Raw genomic sequence first — 14,412 nt, forward strand, 5'->3', positions numbered from 1 at the left:
CACTTCCTCAACCCTTACCCTCATTGTAAAAAGAGGCATGCTGACCTGGGCATGGTGGTGCATACCTGTAATCCTTGGGCTTGGGAGGCCGAGGCAAGGAGGCAAGTTCCAGAACAGCCAGGGAAACTGTGTCCTGAAAGACCAAAAATCTAAGAGAGGCATGCTGATATTTATGGGCGATGTTGCAAACGCCCACAACTTCGAACGAAGTGTGTGCGTGCCTGTGTGTGCGTGCACAGGTAGGGCAGTGACGCGCATGTGACAGCACACTTGCAAACTTCTGTAGAGCTCGTGGTTGTTTTATTCTCTTTTGTAAGCTTTAACTGTTTTGAGTGACTCAAAGAAAAGAAAGGAAAAGATGAAAGAAAAGAATGAGGCTGCTGGAGCACCATCGTATGTGTTTCATGTGACTTTATATCAGACAACAAAAACGTCCATGTGGCAGTTGTGTCAGAGACTGATGGGGGAGGGGAGAAGGCAGCAAGGCTGGACTGACTGCAGAGTCAGTACGGGGCATGTTAGGTGCTGTGAAGAGACACCAGGACCATGGCAACTCTTAAAAAGGCAAACATTTAATTGGGCTGGCTTACAGTTTCAGAGGTTCAGTCCATTATCATCATGGCGGGAAGCATGGCAGCATGCAGGCAGATATGGTGCTGGAGCTGAGAGTTCTACATCTTGATCCACAGGCAGCCAGGAGGAGGCTGTCTCCACACGGGGCATAGCTTGAGCATATGTATGACCTCAAAGCCTGCCCCACAGTGACATACTTCCTCCAACAAGGCCACACCTACATCAACGAGGCCACACCTCCTAATAGTGCCACTCTGAATGGGCCAAGCATTCAGACACATAAGTCTATGGGGGCCAGAGCTATTTAAACCGCCACAGGGGGTGAGGTTATGGGAGGGAGGACCTAAGTACCAGATAGGAGGTATTACTCAGCAGAGCCAGTGATGGCCCAAACAAGACACAAGAAGTAAAAGAAGGGAGCGCGTGGTGGCACACACACCGGTGATCTCCTCGCTCAGGGAGGCAGAGGCAGGCGGATCGCTGTGAGGCCAGCCTGGTCTACAAAGCAAGTCCAGGGCAGCCAAGGCTACACAGAGAAACCCTGTCTTCAAAAACAAAACAACACAAAACAAAACAAACAAACAAACAAACTGTGACTGTTTAAAACATGTTAAGATTTCTTTTGGAGAAAGGTAAGAGAGAGAAGAAAGGAAACCAAAGACTGGGATGTTCCACCACGTTCCTGCTGAAGTTCAGGCAGTAAGAGCTAAGGATGCGGGGACAGTGGATGGCTGACCAAAGGGAGATTCTCTGCAGGCTGTGTGCAGGCGTGTGTGAAGGGGAGGGGTGAGCACGCCACTGGGGAATGGTCTCATGGTACATTTGCCATCATTCAGGAACCTTGATCACACAGACAATGCCTTTTGTTGACATTGAGACCAAACACCAAACAAAAACAAAAGAGGAAGAGTTGGTTTTGGTTTCTGGGATACAGGCCGTCGTGAGAGGTAAGGCTGTGGGATGGGAACGGCTGGCTAGGCAGCAGAGAGTCGACTCTGGGCTCTGCCTTTCTCCTTTTATCCCATCTGGGGCCCTGGCCCATGAGATGTGCCACCTCCAGCCTGAGTCTTGCTACCTCAGTTAGACCTCTCTGGGAACACCCTCACAGACCAGGGGCATGTCTCCCCGGTGACTCCTAAATCCTGCTAGGCTGACTGGCACAGCTGACTCCCACAGGGGCTGCAGGATGGCTCAGAGCACATATCGCTCTTGCAGAGTGTATTAGTTCCTGCTCTGTTGCTGTGGTAAAACACCACAGCCAAGGCAACTTGCAGAAAAAAAAAAGTTTACTTCTGGGCTTATGGTCCAGAGGGCTTCATACCCACAATGGCGACAGGTGGCAAGTAGACAGCAGGAACACAAGTGGAGACCTCACATCTTGAGGCACAGGCGCAAAGCAAAGACAGCACATTGGGAAGGCCATAAGCCTTCGAAACTTGAAAGCCGGTCCCCAGTAACATACTTCTCCCAGCAAGACCATACCTGTTAAACCATAACTGGGGACCAAGTGTTCAAATGCTGAAGAATATGGAGCGCACCTTGTTCAAAGCACCACACAGAAGACATGTTCCCAGCACCACAGCAGGTGGCTCACAAAAGTCTGACCTCAGTGGGCATGTCTGTACACAGGTACACACATGCACATAATAAAAAGAATAAATAAAATGTTTTCAAAGATTCGTTTCCTTGGATTTTCTGCTAGATTCAGGTCTCTGCCTCCTACTCTACATGTTTTTTTTTTTTAATCTATCTATTACCTATCTATGTATTTATCTATATCTATGTATCTATCACCTATCTATGTATCTATCTATCCATCCATGTAGCTATTCATGTATCTATCTATGTATTTATGTATTTATGTATCTATGTATCTATCTATCTACCTACCTACCTATTTTGAGACTTTTTGAGAGAGAGATTCTCTGTATAGCCCTGGCTGTCCTGGGCTGCTTAAATTGGCCTGCTTCTGCCTGCAGAGGGCCGGGACTAAAGGCATGTGTCACCATGCTTTGCCTACATTTATGGAAGCATAGCATGTAAATGCAGTGCCAGTGGGGGCCAGAAGAGGGCGCTGGATCACGCGGACCTGCCATGTGGGTACTGGCACCTGAGCTCTAGGTCCTCTGCAAGAGCACTAAGCGTCCCTAACCACTGAGCGTGCCCTAGCCTGCCTGTGGAGGTTAGAGGATAACTCTGCGGAGTTCTGTCCTTCCGCCTTTCTGTCTGTTATCTTTATCTCAAGCAGGTGAACAGGGAGACTTTTTGACTGAGGCTGACTGAACCGTGGCTACTCCCCCCAAGCGTATTGTTTGTACACTTGTGGAAAATTGACTTTGTGTGTGTAGTTTATTCTTGCGTCCTCTGTCATAGGCCGCCTGTCTGTGCCTGTTTCAGTGCAGTGTCCCGCTGTTTTGGTAGGTGTGCTTTTGGAATAAAATTTGACATTAGGAAGCGTGACACTGAGCGTGTTCCGGAATGGTGTGGCTACATGGAGCACCTGGACTTCTGTGTGAATTTTAGGATAAATTTTTCTTTTCATTTGGAAACTGGGGTTTTGTTCGTGTGTACGCTGAGTCTGCAGATCCCTTTGGCTTGACACAATTGAGTCTTTTGAGCTCAAACGATTTACTTGAAGATTCATATAAAGTTCTAAAATGTTAAAACTAATAGAGGTGTCTATTTTACTTGTCACGGTGGGGCTCAAGACAGGCCAAGTGATTTTCCTAGAAACACACAGTCGGTGCCTCATATGTGCCGTTGTTGCCACTAGAGAGTGTTCTGTGGTTGTTGTATTCAATCCTCACAAAGCTTGTTAGCGTGATGTGCTTGCTTAGGTACAAGTGTCATTTGTGAAGGTCTTGTGGAAGAGTATAGGGCACACTTACTGACTCAACTAGTCATTAGTGCCATGTCACAATTGCTTGTCTTTATCTCTTCCTTTCTCTTAGCATCCTATCCCTCCACCCATAGATACATGGTTCATAGTTATATTCCGATGTAACCACATACTTCATCCACTGTTGCAAGTGGTGATTAATATTTTCTATTAATATATCTTCTGGTTATACTGCTGTTAGTCCTAAACAGCTGTATAACCAAATCACCACACAGATACTAGGATTTCTTTAGTTAACCTAGAACACAATGCTGGGCAATAGTTACTCCTTCCTAAACCTCCAAGCCCTCATAGTTTCCTAACATTTAGATTTCCCACATTATACTTGCTTTTTGTGAAATCTTAGGTCTGGTTCATGCTCCATGTAGTTCCAAAATCTGTCCTCCCACTCTGCTCTCCTAGCTGTCTTCTCGCTTTCTCCTCCCACTCATTTCCTGCCCTCTGGCTCATCCCATTGCACAACATTGTAGCTAGTTGCTTTATTTTGGCCTGTTTACACACAGTTGAGACAGGATGCTTAGAATAAGTATCACAATGCAATGTCCGGATTGAAACCAGAGAGTGGGGGGGGGGGAGAAATCAGCATTTGAATGAACAAGGGTAAAGTGTATACATTCCAAAAGAACATTGTACCAACAGTCCACTAAGGAAATGTAACATTGATGCAATGGTATTTCCTTACCTTTTCCAATAATACATTTTATTGCTGGTTTTAAATATGCAATCAAGAGCCATTCATTTAGTCTCATTGTCAAGCCTCTAGAGATGTTCCAGTATTTTTATTTAATTATATGTTTGTGGGTTGGATGGGGGTTGGGAGGATAAGCCTGTGAGTGCAGGAGGCCAGAGGCTTCGGATTTCCTGGGCCAGAGCTACAGGCAGTTGTGCTGCCCAACATGGGTATTAGGGACCGAACTTGGATTTGGTCTAATCTTAATCACTGAGTGCTCTCTACACCCTCAAGATTTTTTTTTTTTTAACCTTTTCTTGCTCCCTCTCCATCTACTCCTTGTCTATAAACCCTAAGGGAGTGGTAAGACTTTCTGATCCCCTCTCCTGTCTAGGCCAGAATGTTGATGGAACCAGTCTTGTGCAGGTCTTATACAGCTAGTCACAGTTGCTGTGAGTTCAAGAGGGTAAAGGTCACATGCTGCCTGGAAGACAGAGCTCCGAAATTCTCCGTTCCTTCCTTCGGCTCTAGGTTCTTCCCACCCCACTCCCATGAAGTTTCTTGAGCTTGGAGCAGGTTATATAAGTGTCCCATTGATGACTGAGTTCTCAGCAGTTGCTGAGTGCTTTGACGTATTGTGAGTCCGGCTGTTCCTCGCTGCAAGAAGCTTCTCCGACCAAAGACGACAACAGGCCAGTCATCAGACTGAAACCTAAGTATTTAGGAAACAATTTGTCGAGCATATTGTGCTCACTGGACAGCAGTCAGCCTTTAGTTTTCTTTAAAGACAGCCACGTATTCAAAGACACCCAGGTGGTTCAGAGGGTCGCACAATTTGGACTTGGCTGTGCCCTGTTCTTGACAGAACAGATGAAATGGTGTACCTTGGAGAAAATATCCTGGTGTTCCTCACATCCTGAGACACAGAGTTCCGTTGTTTGGTTGTTGGGCTTTTGTTTTTGTTTTTTTGTTTTTGCTTTTTCTGCTGTTAATGATGCTGTTTGTTCACTTTGTTGAGATGGGATTTTCCATTCCAATTCTTGGGAAATCCCTTTTGCAATCAATAACTAACCTTAGAATGATACTTTAAGACTATGAATTTCTTGTTCCCCAACAATCTCTCACTAAATTGTTGAGGTTTATTTTTTCTTAAATTAGTTATCAAGCATGGCAGTTGCAAAGTTATGCCGTAGGCACTGCGTAGGTGAGGTATTTTAGCTCTCCTGGGGCAGAGGTCTTGTGTGTGGTGTATTTGAACCTTGTTTCATCTGAATGCAAAACTCCCTTCTAACTTAGCAGCATGCTGGCCATATTGGAGAATTATCTCTATTTGGTCCTATGACTACAGAAGTTTCTGTTGTATTTGCCACTGGGAATTGGAGCCCGTGAAGCTGAGTTACCAGAGAGGTGATGAAATTGTAAGAGGGAGCGGAGGGGACGGTTGGAGCGAGCCCCAACCTCCCCAGTGCCACAGACACAAGCTAGGCAAGCACTATTGCAAAGACACATTGCACCTGCTTTGTAGAAAGCAGACTTCCTGTGGGGATGCTCTGCTCCTCAAGGAGACGCCGCGTGGCTTAGGCGTCCTACCCTACTCTGCTTCAGGAGCGTCCCTCCTCCTCCTCACTCCCTGTTGTGCCTTGCTGGTAGTGCTAATTCTCTGCAGTTGCAGTTTCATCTACGGAGTTTGCAGAGTCGCAGCCTGGGAGGGGAAGACAAGCCCTTCTGCAGACGAGCAGTACATGACAGTGACCGTGGAGTCTCAGTGTCACAGTGACCTAGCTCATATGTGTGTGCAGTGAGCGCCCGCACAGTAAACTCCATCACCAGACTCACTGGCCCCTGGTGGCATCCAAATGGCCCCTAGAGAGAGTTCCAGAACTTTGTGGTTAGTGCATTTTGAAGCTTTAATGGCCAATACCTGTTCTACCACTGACCGATTGTGTGACTTTTGACATTTGACTGGAGGAGGAAGACAACAAACACAGCAAGAAATCCCGGAAATCTGGAACAGAAACATGGTGGGGAGAATGCCAAAGGCAGGATGTGGCATGTCCTGGGATCTCTGAGCCACATTTTCCCGCTTAAAGAATAAAGAGTGGTGTTTCCGCTTGAAAAGAATTTTAAGACTTGAAGGAGGCCATGGACCCAAATGACCTTCCCCACCCCCACCTACATACACACACTATAAAAATATATTTCTTTGCAAGTAATTGAACGTAGCCAGGCATAGTAGCACACACCTGTAATCCCAACACTCAGGAGGCAGATCTCTGTGAGTTCAAAGCCAGCCTGGTCCACATAGTGAATTTCAGGGCAGCCGGAGTTGTATGATGAGCGCCTGTCTCAAAAAAAAAAAAAAAAAAAAAAAAAAAAAAAAGAAAGAAAGAAAGAAAGAAAGAAACTGGGCCTTGTTTGAGCAGCTTAGGAGCAAAGGGCAAAGTTACTGGCTTAGGTAGAGGTGCCCAGGGAGGAACTTGCTTCAGGATCTCTGGACTTGGCCTCAGTTTCCCCTGGTGTTCCAAATAGGCTGGCTAGCCGGTGGGCTTCTGTATGCCCGTCTCTGCCTCCCAGCAAGGACTACAGGCATGTACAGCCGGGCGAGTGGGTGCTGAGAAGGTGAACTCACAGCCTCATGCTTGTAGAGCAAGCACTCTAACCCACAGGCCATCTCTCCAGCGCTCCTGGGAACGTGTGAAGCTGCTGTTTGGGGCTTTAATGTGGTCAAAGACTGATGGAGAAGGTTCAATGCCAGCACCACTGTGTCTGTCCCTTGTCCCTCTTCAGCCTCGTCCTCCCAATCCTCCCTTAGTCCCCTGTGGTGCATCCACACTGACCTTGCGGTTCCCAGAGCACTTGGAGCGCTTTACAGCCACAGGGCCTTGCTTGCACCTCTGCTTCCCTCTGTGCGGTATGCTCTTCCCACACTCTCTTCCCTCTGTGCGGTATGCTCTTCCCACGCTCTCTTCCCTCTGTGCCGTATGCTCTTCACACGCTCCCCTTTTGCCTGACTCCCGCTCATCCTTCCCAAAAGTGCCTTTCCCTCAGAGTGATCTCCACGGAGCCTCCTTCCTGTTGCAGTTCCCACTCTAGTTAATCTTTGTCTTGGAGCCTCTGCTATTCCTTTCTCAGCACTTTCTCTAACCATTTCATTCTGCTGTGTCTTTTTATTGTTGGTTTCGAGACGGGGTTTCTCCATGTAGCCTTAGCTCTTCTGGACTTGCTTTGTAGACCAGGCTGGTCACAGAGATCTGCCTGCCTCTGCCTCCCCGAGTGCTGGAATTACAGCAGACCTAGCTCTGCTGTGTTTTCATACAGGTGTGAGGGCTCCATGAGGATGGAGACCTGGGCCATCTTGTTCATCAGCGTATCCCTACCACATCAGATGCTGGGTTTTTAGTAATGAGCAAATGATTGGATTGGGTGTAAAGTTCACCCACTCAAGGACAGTCTGTTTCCACCAGGGAATCCAGACAATGGAAACACTTCCTTCTAAAGAAAAGAAGGCAAACATAGGGTATGTATTATAGGTCAAAGAGGTTTCCTTAAATGACACGTTTATGTGGTCCCATTTACCCTGCTAGATAATGGGGCTCCTTCTGGAGAGGGACAAAAAAACTGAAGAGAAATTATTATCTATTTGGACCCATTTATTCAGCTGGAAAAACTTTTTTTTAAGGATTTATTTATTTATTTATTATGTACACAGTGTTCTGCCTGCATATACACCCGCACCCCAGAAGAGGGCACCAGGTCTCATTATAGATGGCTGTGAGCTACCGTGCGGTTGAGGGGTCTCAAACTCAGGACCTCTGGAAGAGCAGCCGGTGCTCTTAACCTCTGAGCCATCTCTCCAGCCCACTGTACACGTGTAATGGTTATCTCATTGTCAGCTTAATGCATCCGAACCACGTGGGAAACGGGCCTATGAGCATACCTGTGGAGTATCTCAATTAAGTCAGCAGTGCTGGGAAGACCTGCCTCTGTGGTAGCACCATTCCCTGGGCTAGGCTCTTGGCCTGTGTGAACAGACAAGGTGAGCTGCATAAGTATTCCCCACTCTCGGCTTCCTGATGGTGGATGTGATGTGACCACCCGCCTCAAGCTCCTGCTGCCTTGACCTCCTGACCCTGGTGGACTGCACTCTTGAGCTGTGAGCTAAAATAAGTCCTTTCTCTCTGCAGTTGCTTTTGTGGGGGCATTCCTTTACAGCAAGAAGAAACTAAGACAACATTCAGGAAATATTTATTTTCTTCCCGAAATTCTCCATCCAGAACAGTAATGGGTGAGACACGTGGCACAAGACACCAGATTTGCAGAGGAGATTCAGTCCTTAGCACTTGATATCTTTGGCCCTGAATTTTTTTTTTTTATGACATTTTACTTTTTAATCCACAGGTCCTGGTTGCTCTCCAGGTAGACACACATGGCTCTCCTACGAAAAAGTAAGAATTGAACTTATGAAAATAACTATGAAGAAAGAGGTTTTGGGGGAGATTTTGATGAGTTCGCTCTCTTTTTCTGTGCACCTGTGTGTGTGTGTGTATGTGTGTGTGCGTGTGTGGTTTTCATAGATCATTTTCCCACAATCAGTTTTTTGTTTGTTTGTTTGGTTGGTTGGTTGGCTGGTTGTTTTTTTTTTTGAGTCAGGGCTTCTCTGTTTAGCCCTGGCTCTCCTTGAACTGGATCTGTAGACCAGGCTGGCTGTGAACTAATAGGGATCCGACCTCCTCTATCTCCTGAGTGCTGGGACTAAAGGTATGTAACACCTCCAGCTTCCACAAGCAGATTTTTAGCATCATTTGAGGATGATCCCTGTGGAATGTTGCTGAGATCTTGGTTAGAAATGGACCTATACCAGTCATATATTATCAAGGATCAAAAAAAATTATAAAACATGGTTACAGTCATCTCCTCACTCTTAAGTATTCTTAGTCATGCCTAAGCATTTGTAAGATTCTATTCTTGTTCTTAAAGGTTCACATCAAATCTTCAGACCTTTCAAACACCTGTATTCTCTCGTGATTTTAGACTAGAACATTATTCATTAGAAGAAAAACACAGTATGTAAATAGTAAATTCTGTTATTCTTAGAGTTGCCTAATTTAAATGAAAATGAAAGACATCTATTTAAATTTGAACTTCATTATAACTGAGGAATTATTTTAAAAATTTATTTATTATGTATAGTGTTGTGAGCCCCCATGTGTTTGCTGGGAATTGAACTTAGAACCTTGGACCAGCAGCCGGTGGTGCTCTTAACCTCTGAGCCATCTCTCCAGCCCCGAGGAACTATTTTTAGTGTATGTTCCAAACATTGCATGGGAGATACTTAACCTAAAAGTTCTTTTTTTCTGGCAACTTTTTGTCAGTGGGAACAGCCACGGTAGGAAGGGTCAGGCGTTGGGCCGCCTCGGAGAGAGTGGTAGCAGCTCAGCAGTAATCGGAGTTCCTGAGACCTACGGAGCCGTTCCCTCTTTCTGCTCTGGAGCTCCCCAGGCCTGGATCTTCCCCAAAGGGCGGCGGGAGAGCTGGAAACTGGACCTCAGCGAGCCTGAACCCTGGAGACACAGGGTGTAGTTTGGGGAGGAGTCTAAGACACTCTTTCCTTTACAAATATGAACCCAAAAGCCTGGTGGTCAAAAAATAAGCTAGCATAAAGCCAATAATTATCTTTAGAAAAATCATTTAAATTTTTATTATTTTTATTTGTATCAGAGAAGCCCGCAGAGGCCCATGGAAGTTAAATAATGGTCCAAGTTCCCAAAGCTAGGAGGGGGTGAAAATAAGGTTTGAATCTGGCTGTATAGCCCTCCTCCTTCCCTCCCCACAAGAGTTACAATGTAGCTCAGGCGGGCCTAGGCTCCCAGGGATTCTCCTGCCTCTGCCTGGTGTTACACACCTGCCTCTCCCAGCGTGTTCCCACTTCCCGCTGTGAGTACCCTATGGCAAAGTCACATCGCCCCAGTTTTTCGCCGTTTGTGGTCCTTCTCTCTTTCACATTCCTCTCCATGCTTAATATTTGTATGCATATTTTATAACGTAAAGTTTCTATTCATCAGCTGGGTGCAGGCCTGTAATCCCAGCACTCAGGGAGGCAGAGGCAGGCACGTTTCTGTGAGTTCAAGGTCAGCCTGCTCTAGAAAGTGAGTCCAGGACAGCCAAGGCTACACAGAGAGTCCCTGTCTCAAAAAGGGGGGAGGGTTATGATTATCATCTAAAGCAAGAGTTTCTGCTCTTTCTGGAAATGGAAGAAATATCTATCTCCTGCCACAAAAAGAAGGCGATGTAAAATATACTCAACTGGAGGAACGGTCAGAATGAGCGGCTTCTGTTGCTTGCCCGCAACGTTGAAATCAGAGATTGGCCTTTTCTCACATGGTTTGATATCGCTGAACTCTGTGAGCACAAATGTCCCCGGTCATTTTACAGACAACCAGCAAGGTATGTTCTGTACTCAAAAAAACCCTGCCGTGCACCATCGTGGTATCCTTGGGAAATCCCAAGAGCGAGCATCTCTGGTGTGGAATGGATGGAGACTGAGATCTCCAAGCAGCGGTCCTCATCTGGAGCCAGGGCTCTCTGCGCACCCTCTACCCGCATCTGAATCAACTGAATTGCTACTGGGTTCTGCAACTTTACGCCTGTTCAGAATCAGCCGTAGCTCATCCAAAGCACTCTAGAAATGATGTTGTTTCTGAGATGGATGAGATATTCATGCAAGGCAGCCTCCTGGCTGAGACTGAGGCCTCTGCTATCAGACAGCCTGGGTTTAGCACCCTGCGCTCTGAGGAGTCTGACCGCAGCGCACCAGGGTGCTCTGCGCTCAGCGCGAGGCCGCACGCTGCCCTGCCCTCTCTGACTGCTCTCTCTATGACACACTGATTTCAGTGCTCTGAGGTTGACTGATCAAACACTGATGTGCGTCCCTCTTCATTTCAGTTAATCAAGTGCTGCTCTTTCTTCTGGTCCTGACCCTTTGTGGGATTCTGTATAAGAAAGTGCGCAAGGGGGCCACACTCAAGAACGAAGCAGGTGAGCAAGCCTGGAGGCTGACAGGACAAGACACCTAAGAAGGTGGTTTCAGTGTTTTCCATTGGTTCTGCCATTGGGTTCAGGGGCAAATGACATAACCCTTATGGGCCAGCTGATAGACTACCTTCCCTAGGGCAGCAGTCGGGTCACGCTCCGGAATGACTGATGCTGCTCAAACCATACCACATGGAAAAGTCACATGGAGAGCCTGTTAAAACACACCTGGGCTACACACACTTGTGAGCCCAGCACCTGGAGGTTGAGGAGGGAGGATTGTGCATTTGAGGTTACCCTGGGCTACATAGTGAGTTCAGGGCCAATCTGAGTTACAAAGTTGCAAACAATAAAACCGCATCACTAGATTCCACTGAAAGAGTTAGGCTAACTTTGTAACCTATATGTCCTCTAAAGCCTATAGTTTTGAGTTTTAGCTCCAGGTTAAGCTAAAGCCTCTTAGTACCTTTCCAGAGAGTGAAGGAATGTGACCCTATCTGTGAGGACAGATATAAAAAAAGGGCAAGCAAGCAATGACCTTCACTCAGCAAAAGAATGACCAGACCCTTGTCCTTGAGATAGCGTTTCTTAGCAACAAACCTAGACTTCTTCTGAGTAGCTTTTGACCTCCAGCCAAGAGCCCGAAGCCCTAATCTTCAAGGATGAGCTAACCACCCCCACCTTAAAGTGAAGCTGCATCCACACTTGGCAGGACTGGCCAAGCTTGAGCACCTAAGACTAACCAATTATCTTACTTTATAGCTTCCTTATCCAATCCTAAATTGCCAAAACTAAAACTTCAAATCTCCCGCAATTTTTCTTTTAAAAACCTAAAGGCCTTTGTCTCCTGGTGCCACTCTTTGCTGACCAGCAAGGGTGACCCCGTTGTACAATGGTTAATAAACCTCTTGCTTTTGCAACAGGTTTTGGTCTGGGGGAGTTTCTGGGAAGGGCGCAATTGAACTCCTGAGCTGTGAGACCCCAGGTCTTACACCACCTGCGAGGTTAGCATCACAGATAGTATGGGGCCTGGGTATCTGCATTTCTTGTAGCTCCAAGTTGGTGCTAGGGGCTCTTGGTTCTCAGACCACCTCCCATCCCCAGGGACTGCTCTGCACCTTGTCCCTTTAGAGCCTCTCCACAGTTTGTCTTTGAGAATTGCCTCTTCCCATCTCTTCTTGCTGATCCATTTCCATTAGTACTTAACCAGCTCCCAACTTAGAAATGGCTCCCAGAGGGCTGGAGAGAGAACTGCCACCTTTACAGAAGATGATGGCTCCCAGCACCTACGGCAAGCAGCTCACCACCACCTGTGGCTCCCGCTCCAGCGGAGCTGAGGCCTCTCAGCCTCCACCAGCTCCTACACTCATGGACACAGACTCCCACAGACACAGACACACACATGACCTTTAATTGGCCCTCTGGCCTCACCAGGCTGCATCAAAAACCCTATTTCCCTCCTCAGAGGTGAATGTACTGAGGTGCCCTCACAAACCCAAAATACACCCACAATCAACCCTACAAAAATTAAGAACTGTTAGTTGTATCATTTACACTTTAAATATTTTCATATTACTCCAAGAGATCTATGTTCTACTTCTGAAAACTATAGGAAAATCTTATGTATAGATATTCAGCCAAGGCAAAAGCAGTTACTATTTTATCATGTTAGATATTTTTATTCCACATGTTTTAAATTTTAATCTAATTTTTTTGGAAGAATGCATTACACATCACAAGCTGGCCTCAGACTTGCTATGTCACTGAGCATGGCCTTAAATTCCTGATCCTTCTGCCTCCATCTCTCAAGCAGTAGGATTACAAGTTTGTGCCCCAAAGCTGGTTCACATTTCTGTTTTCAAAGACAAATACCTAGGACCTGGAGACTTTAGTGAGCAAAACCACCTCTGTTCCTACAAAGGGGGTATTTTTTTTTATCTGGTTACCTAGGTTACTTATATGCTACTTAAAATGTATTTAAAATATGCATGATGTGATCACGACTGTCTGGAGTCATGTGCTGTGGCACACACCTGTAATCCCAGCACTCGGGAGGCAGAGACAGGCAGATCTCTGTGAGTTTGAGGCCAGCCTAGACTAAAAAGGGAGTCTAGGACAGCCAGGACTATTACACAGAGAAACCTGGTCTCAACAAAGAAACAAAAAAACAAACAAAAAGGTGGTGGTGGTAGAGAGTCTGGAAAGAAAGTGACTTTTGCACAAGAACATCTATGTAGCTGCTCCCAGGGCTCAGACTGTAGCCTAGACCAGAGACAATCCACAAGTACATCAGATAGTGAGTGGGAAAAAAAAATGTATACCCACACCTGGAGTTTTTATTGTTCAGCAGTGAAAAAGGAACACGCTTCTAATGAAGGTAAAACATGGATGACCTCAAAAGCATATGTTAACTCAGAGGAGGTAGACCGAGACCACAGAGTGCATGATTATCATCAGGGCGGGAGCCAGGCAGCATTCAGGCAGACATGGTGCTGGAAAAGTAGCTGAGATTCTACCTCCATATCTGTAGGCAGCAGGAAGAGAGACACTGGGCCTGGCTTAGGGTTTATGGTTTCGAAAGCCCCAGTGACACACTTCCTCCAAGGCCACACCTACTCCAACAAAGCCACGCCTCCTAATTCTTCCCAAGTAGTGCCACTCTCTAATGACCAAGCACTCAAATCCAAGAGCCTATAAGTGTTATTCCTATTCAGAACACCATAGATGGGTATGAAGAACTTCTGTAGTGTTGTTCCTCCTACTTCACTGTGTTTGTGAACCAACAGATTCATTTAGCTCATCCCAGTGAGTAAGTCTTATAACAGCTGTAAACAACTTCAGGGGAATGCATGTCCTGATGGATTAATCAGCCATGCGTAATAACAAAGCATTTGGATGTTATGAATGGATCAATCCCACCCTGTTATACTTACTACCCAGTGTTCAAATAAAAAAAGGAATTGTGATGTTGAAGGACCATTAAAAAAGAACAGAGTTTTGACAAGGAGAGTCCCATGTACACTGAGTAGAAAAACAAGTTACTAAAAAGTATGATTGCATTTTGGTTTTAAAATCAATACCTGAGAGCTAGAGAGATGGCTCAGTGGGAAAGAGTGCTTGCTCTGTGTCTTAGTTACTGTTCTATTGCTCTAAAGAGACACCACGACCAAAGCAGCTTATAAAAAGAAGCATTTAATTGAGGGATTGTCTACAGTTTCCATGATCATGGTGGGATCGTGAG

At 46.1% G+C, this 14,412-nt stretch overlaps 1 protein-coding gene across 3 annotated transcripts in view; it reads left to right on the plus strand.

Annotated features, from left to right (window-relative positions):
* Positions 1-14,412, plus strand: part of Glt8d2 (glycosyltransferase 8 domain containing 2) — a 33,188-nt gene that overhangs the window by 4,489 nt on the left and 14,287 nt on the right. For all 3 annotated transcript variants that reach the window (XM_060377852.1, XM_060377854.1, XM_060377853.1), the window contains exons 2-3: positions 8,541-8,587; positions 11,085-11,177. In XM_060377852.1, the coding sequence (XP_060233835.1) occupies positions 8,569-8,587; positions 11,085-11,177 (112 nt within the window). In that variant the 5' untranslated portion in view covers positions 8,541-8,568. The remainder of the gene's footprint in view (positions 1-8,540; positions 8,588-11,084; positions 11,178-14,412) is intronic.

This window comes from Meriones unguiculatus, chromosome 2, assembly GCF_030254825.1.
Source record: "Meriones unguiculatus strain TT.TT164.6M chromosome 2, Bangor_MerUng_6.1, whole genome shotgun sequence".
Lineage (NCBI taxonomy): Eukaryota > Metazoa > Chordata > Mammalia > Rodentia > Muridae > Meriones > Meriones unguiculatus.